Genomic DNA, 7,857 nt, shown 5'->3' with positions numbered 1-7,857 from the left:
TAATCCTGACCACTCAAGGAAAGATATACGCGGTATAGCAAAAAGGGATAAAATATTTTTGTGTTTTTAAAAAAATTTCAAAAACAACCTATTTTTTAAACATTACGACCAATGCGCGAGCGGAAGATATCAACCAATTTGAAAATTTTTTTTTGTAATTTAAAACTCTATCCAAGTAGCCACTTTTCCGCGGTATAGCAACACGAAATAAAAAAAAGCTTTTTTCGTCCCACCCTATTGTACCGGGTGTCCCAATAAGAATGGCTCTCGGCCATATCTCAGGAACCGTTTATACTACAGCTTTGGGAAGAAAAATTTGTAACAAAAGTTGCCCCGAGAAAAGCCTGGAAATTATTTTCATAATTGTAAGTCCACCGGTAGAGGGCGTAATTGAATATCAAAAATTAAAAAATCGAAATTTTACAAAATATGCCTAATGAAAGGGCACTGGAAATCCAATCATCGTATTCTTCGTACAATTCTGTGCATATTTTATTTCACAAGTTTAAGTCTACCTTTGCAAATAAGAGGTGGGGTGAGTGGGAACCTTGTTATGAAGAAATCGCTGTAAGTCCGGTTCTGCTTAATCGATTTTTACAAACTTGGTCTTGTTGAAAACAGCTTATTTTCATCAATGTAATAGTTATAATTTAGAAACAGTCTATTACGTAATATGCCGGCTAGAAGGCGCTATTTATTTTTTTTAGAAATCTAGTTTTCTTTGGAAAATATTAAATACAAGAATGTATTTTTTCCTGTATTACAAAATTAGACCAAATTAGCAACAGAATACCGAAAACCGCATGTCGATACCTCTTTTCTATCTCGAGATATCTTAAGAAACGTGTAAATTTTAAATATGACTGTTGCTGTCATATAAGTGGAAATATATAGAAACACGTAGTGTGCTATGGAAAAAACAAAGGAACGTTGTCCAGATGTCACCTTATATAATGAACCAAAACAACAATAAGACAAATAACACTATAAAATAAAAAAAGAGTATGTGTACTTTGTACGCGAGTAAGAAGTTATACTTCTATGATTTTAACGAAATAAATATATTTTAAACAGTTTAATTTTATTTTTATTTAAATATTACACTAATTTTAATACTTAAAATAATACCAAAAAAATAGCGTTAATATGTAAATTTTTATGAATTGTTGCCTCCGCGCATTTGCTTTTCTCTCGATGAATCGTAGAAAATGTAAAAACGTCAGATTTTCTACACAAATTTTTAATTTTTATTTCATTATATTTTAATATCAATTATCCTATTCCTAACTAAGATAAATACATAACTGTTATTGTCACCGGTAAACTAAGTTAGGAAGTCAAAGTGGAAACAAGTAGTTTGCTATGGAAAAAAACTATTAGAAGTATTAACTTAAAAAAAGTCATCATGTGTCAAATCAGTAAAACATAAAAATTTGTTCATTGATGGTTTGTTGCGGTTTGTTTCTATTAAATTTTATATAAAATTTATACAGAGTGAAATTCAAGATGATTCTTACAAACTAAGAAGCATTTGACATGATAGCCACATTCTTTGAATGCATAAGAAATGCAACTGTTGCGGCTAGAATATATGCAATAAAATATCCCCAAAGACGTCACCCCAGTAGTAGAGTTTTTCATATTTTGTTTTGATTTATTATATACGGTGACATCTGGAAAATGTTTCTTTGTTTTTTCCATAGCACACTACTTGCTTCTATATATTTCCACTTATATGACAGCAACAGTTATGTTTAAAATTTACACGTTTCTTAAGATATCTCGAGATTGAAAAAAGGTATAGACATGTGGTTTTCGGTATTCTGTTGCTAATTTGGTCTAATTTTGTAATACAGGAAAAAAATACATACTTGTATTTAATATTTTCCAAAGAAAACTAGATTTCTAAAAAGAAAATAAATAGCACCTCCTAGCCGGCATTTTACGTAATAGGCTGTTTCCAAATTATAACTATTACATTGACGAAAAAGAGCTGTTTTCAACAAGACCAAGTTTGCAAAAATCGATTAAGCAGAACCGGACTTACAACGATTTTTTCATAAGGTTCCCACTCACCCCCACCTCTTATTTGCACAGGTAGACTTAAACTTGTGAAATAAAATATGCGCAGAATTTTATGAAGAATACGATAATCGGATTTCCACTGCCCTTTCATTAGGCAAATTTTGTAAAATTTCGATTTTTTAATTTTTGATATTCAATTACGCCCTCTAGCGGTGGACTTACAATTATGAAAATAATTTCCAGGCTTTTCTCGAGGCAACTTTTGTTATAAATTTTTTTTTCCCAAAGCTGTACTATAAACGGTTCCTGAGATATGGCCGAGCGCCATTCTTATTGGGACACCCGGTACAGATATATATATATATATATATATATATATATATATATATATATATATATATATATATATATATATATATATATATATATATATATATATATATATATATATATATATATTTAAAGGTATTCAGCTAGTGAATTCAGAGGTTGAATCGGTCAATTTAGTTGGCAATTAAATAAAGAAGTCAACTACTTCATTGATATATTGAAAACGTTTCGCTTTACAATTTCGAAAGCTTCATCAGTTCACTACAAATAAAGGATGAAGTCTATAAGTATAAATAACCTTAACAAAAGTGATATAATACTTACAAAGCAATTTGTAGTATGTTTAAGATGTTAAAACAAAAATTCTACAGATACTACTCATTCTATAACAACAACTTAACGATACACTGCGGAAAAATACACCATGTATTAATGTTCATTGGCTAGTTATTTAATTCGGTGATTTGAATCTCACTGAAGCCTTCATTTGTAGTTGATCACCGTTAGACGAATTAGCGGCAAATGAGATGTTATTTTTCCCTATGCCAAATCCACCCACTAGCCGACGACACGCATGTTTGTAAGATTTATGGCTCAAGCCCTTGAGTAAGAGGTAGAATATTGACTTAACTTATACAGGGGTGTTAGAGAAATTTTTTGTTCGAAGGGTAGAATAATGTGGCAGAATTATTTGAAGCTTTAAATCTCGGAATATGGGTTGTGTTGATTTGTTTGTTATGTAAGATGGGATTTATTATGGCAGAATTATTTGAATCTTTGCATCTCAGAATATGGGTTATGTGGGTTATAAAAAAAAATACCGGCGGGCCTGGAAATAGATATGAAAAAACGGACTACTTAGCAATATCGGAAGAAGACGTCAATGATTTGGCAATAGATAAGTAGGAATAAAAGGAACGGAATTTTAAATTTGGGTTTTGTAATGTCGAAAAACGGAACAGCAGGGGCAGAAATAAAAATGAAAAATATATTGGGACAACAGATCTTGCATCAGACAACTCTATAATGATCTGGAATAAGAACATCAAGGGAAAGAACAAAGAAAAATGTGATGTACTTAATAATTGTACGAAGCATCATGGCATATGCCTCCGAAATTTCGGTCATAAACAAATCAATCCAAAAGCGCATTTCCCAATCGAAATGGAAAACTGGGAAATTGTTGTGGTCTCACAAGAAAGACCAAGTAACAAGTGAGGAGATGAGGAGAGATGCAATGGAAAAATATGCCCTGCATTATAAGGACGAGAGAAGACTGAATGATACGGTCACGTCTGCGGAGCAGAAAACACATGGATGGCAAGGTTGCAGAATGAAGCCCAAGACAAACAAGAAGAAGAGGACGACCGAGAAAATCTTGGAAAAATGAAGTCGGAGGCTGTGTCTAAGAAAGGGTTGCAAGACGAAGACTGTGAAGATTGACTACAAGAATTGGAAGTCCTGGCTGACGGAAGGGAAAAAAAGCCTGGCTGTAGGCAACACCTTACATATATGTATGAACATACATACACATATACATATATAGACATATATACACATGCACACATATACACACATACACATATGTTGATTATTTATTGTGTATGATGAGAGAATGGTAAACCTGGCTCAAATTATCGATGTCAGTTCTTTTATTTAAAGCAGATGGATTTTTGAGAATTTCACACATCTCAATGAAGGTGCGTCTTTGATGATTTTGATGTTTGGCGAGTATTTTGACTTTAGTGAAGTCGATATGATGTTTAGTGGAAATGGCATGTTGTGCTAGGGCACAAGAGGGTTTAGACATCCTAATGTCACTTTTGTGTGAAGTAAGTCTACCTAAAAGCGATCGACTAGTCTGGCCTATGTAGGAGGAGTGGCACTCAGCACACGGAATATTGTACACAACATTAGTATGTTCTATAGTGCTCAAAGGAGTTTTGGATTTGGAAAACAACTTTCCGACAGTTTTGGCGTTTTTTAGGGCTATTTTTACGGGTAAATTTTTGAACAGTTTAGTAAGCTTATTTGTGACTTGTGGAAAATACGGGAGGGAAGCATATTTTATGGCTCGTTCAGAAGTGATCGGGGGATGGTTTGACTGTATGCTATTGGAAATGGAAGCTAATATTTCACCGTTAGGTGCCTCAGAAATAGAACGACCGTAGCTTTTAGAAAATAGATATTTATTGATGATGGGTATGGGATAGGAGTTGTCAATGAGGATGGATTTAAGTAGACCCAGAGATTCGTCTTTGTACTGCGTATGTGTCAATGTATGTACTCTAAGGCTAAGAGCTTGTACGAGGTTATGTTTATATCTCATTGGGTGAGCAGAGTGGTAATTTAGGAAACGGTTGCTCGCCATTTCTTTCCTGTACCACGTGGTACCCAATGTGTTATCCCTTGTGCGGATGATTCGCATATCTAAAAAGGGTATGCTATTCTCAACCTCTAACTCACATGTAAATTGGAGGTGAGTATCAATGCTGTTAAAAACTGATAAGGTGCTCTGAATCTTATCTGGTGGTGTTGCAAGGATTAAGTCATCGACATAACGCTTTACAAAGGGAACTTGGAAATCTAACTTACTGATACTGTCGTTGATGAGATCGTCAAGTACGAAATTGACTAAGATGGGGGAAATCGACGATCCCATGGGCGTTCCAAAAATTTGACGGTAATATTTGTCGTTGAATATAAGATAATTGGTATCAAATGTAAGTTTTAGTAATTCAGAAAAAGTTTCCCACGATACTGGACTGTGAGGTTGGATTTCATTCCAATGGTTTCTGAGGGAAGTCACAACGCTTGAATATGGAAGATTTGAAAATAAAGAAACCACGTCAAAGCTTACTAAGACATATTCACTTGGCAGTTGATAGTTGTTGATAAAATCACTGAACTGGAAAGAATCTATTATATTGATGTCATTCTTATAGTTGTATGCTTTGGAAAGGATGTCGGTTAAGAATTGGGCAATATTGGTATTTGGAGCATTTATTGACGATAATATGGGACGCATACTCAGTTGGGGCTTATGGATTTTGGGAAGGCAATAGAACCTGGGGGCGTAGCCATTGTAATTATGGAGGGATTTGGCTAGTTTCTCATCAATTATATTTTTGTTTTTTAGATCAGTGATGTATTTATTGATTTTGTTGGTATAGGTTGATGTGGGGTTGCGGAGGAGTGGCTGATAGTATTTACTATCATCTACGAGTTGTTGGCTCAGATTTAGGTATTGTTCTCTCATCATCAGGACTGTGGCATTACCTTTATCGCTAGTTAATACCATTAGATCTGGGTGTTCTTTTAGGAATGTGGAAGTTTGTTGATATATGATATCGATATCGGATCTGTCATTGGGAGGTTTATGTGAGAAGTTAGTAAGAATGTTGTTGGCAGAGGATCTAAGTTCGAGAAGTTCGTTTGCTTCAGAGTGTGATAGTATGTTTTCTATGTCTGCTAAGAGATTACATACGGAATAATCTTTAAACGAGGCTTGTAGTCCGAACTTAGGTCCGAGAGATAGTAGTTTTGAGACATCTCTAGGGATTTGGATATTGGTGAGATTTTTTATCCATTTGTCATGAAATGGTAACTGATTGAAAGGAGAGGACCCTAGATTGCACAGTTTTTTTTGGAGATGAGACATAGAATTATTTAGAAAGAAAGTGTATTTTTTGATAAGGGAAGCTTCATATTGATCTAGAATATTAGAAGGTAGGAGAGATTCAAGTTGGAAGAAGATATTGGACATTTGTCGATGAATGAATGCTATATCGGAATGTACAGAAGAAAATATATATATATATATATATATATATATATATATATATATATATATATATATATATATATATATATATATATATATATATAACTTAGATATATAACTTAGATCTTTTGATCACTGAGTGTGTTTCAAAGATTTACATCTTTTTTGTTTTTGTTTTTCAAACATATATTTACTTATAGTAATTAGGGAATTAAAACGTGAGGCTGTCATGGTCAGATTATGCGGCGTAGATATACGCTCCTGCTATGTCTGGGTCTCGAATGTTGTTTTTTGATGGAATGTGTCTAAAGATATTCAACCTCTCATCTTTATTGATAAGCCCAGAGAGGTTGAAGAGGGCGAAACACATTTCTAAGAACAGGTGTTTGGATCTTTGATTCTATTCAAGAAATTTTTCCCAACCTGAAATGGTGGATGTGTGAATTGTTCGTAAGGGGATTTTTCCACATTCTCTATTTCATTTGTTTGATTTAGTTACGTTTGGTCGGTAAACCAATAACTTAGATCTTTTGATCACTGAGTGTGTTTCAAAGATTTACATCTTTTGTGTTTTTGTTTTTCAAACATATATTTACTTATAGTAATTAGGGAATTAAAACGTGAGGCTGTCATGGTCAGATTATGCGGCGTAGATATACGCTCCTGCTATGTCTGGGTCTCGAATGTTGTTTTTTGATGGAATGTGTCTAAAGATATTCAACCTCTCATCTTTACTGATAAGCCCAGAGAGGTTGAAGAGGGCGAAACACATTTCTAAGAACAGGTGTTTGGATCTTTGATTCTATTCAAGAAATTTTTCCCAACCTGAAATGGTGGATGTGTGAATTGTTCGTAAGGGGATTTTTCCACATTCTCTATTTCATTTGTTTGATTTAGTTACGTTTGGTCGGTAAACCAATAACTTAGATCTTTTGATCACTGAGTGTGTTTCAAAGATTTACATCTTTTGTGTTTTTGTTTTTCAAACATATATTTACTTATAGTAATTAGGGAATTAAAACGTGAGGCTGTCATGGTCAGATTATGCGGCGTAGATATACGCTCCTGCTATGTCTGGGTCTCGAATGTTGTTTTTTGATGGAATGTGTCTAAAGATATTCAACCTCTCATCTTTATTGATAAGCCCAGAGAGGTTGAAGAGGGCGAAACACATTTCTAAGAACAGGTGTTTGGATCTTTGATTCTATTCAAGAAATTTTTCCCAACCTGAAATGGTGGATGTGTGAATTGTTCGTAAGGGGATTTTTCCACATTCTCTATTTCATTTGTTTGATATATATATATATATATATATATATATATATATATATATATATATATATATATATATATATATATATATAATCTATAGAATTCTGAATAAAATACAGCACCCACGTGTAGCAAAACTACAGAAAAGAAAGGCTGCTGCTGTTGCATTAATATTGGCTTCTCCAGCTTTAATCCATTCAATATTAAAAGAAAATGGTCGGTAAGACCCTGGCTAGAAGACAAATCCAATAAAGCAGGTTTGCATATGATAAATAGAAAATTTAAGGAAGAACTTAAGCAATTCAAACAATTGTTGCAAATGTCCAAAGAAACTTTTGAAAAGCTGCTTTGTTTGGGTGAGACACCTTGTATAAAAACGTGACACTAATTTCCGGGACGCATTAGTGCAAGAGATAGACTAATTATCACACTTAGATTTTTAGCCA

General features: G+C 33.6%; 1 protein-coding gene across 1 annotated transcript; it reads right to left on the bottom strand.

The window, feature by feature from the left end:
• Positions 1-2,552: 2,552 nt before the first annotated feature.
• LOC126892549 (uncharacterized) lies at positions 2,553-5,695 on the bottom strand. Its single transcript, XM_050662114.1, has 2 exons — positions 2,680-5,695; positions 2,553-2,616 (listed from the first exon to the last, which is right to left on the bottom strand). The coding sequence occupies exon 1, from the start codon at positions 5,654-5,656 to the stop codon at positions 3,947-3,949; it is 1,710 nt and encodes a 569-aa protein (XP_050518071.1). The 5' UTR covers positions 5,657-5,695; the 3' UTR covers positions 2,553-2,616; positions 2,680-3,946.
• Positions 5,696-7,857: the final 2,162 nt, after the last annotated feature.

The sequence above is a fragment of the Diabrotica virgifera genome, chromosome 9, assembly GCF_917563875.1.
Source record: "Diabrotica virgifera virgifera chromosome 9, PGI_DIABVI_V3a".
NCBI lineage: Eukaryota > Metazoa > Arthropoda > Insecta > Coleoptera > Chrysomelidae > Diabrotica > Diabrotica virgifera.
This window is presented reverse-complemented; position numbering and strand designations above follow the sequence as displayed.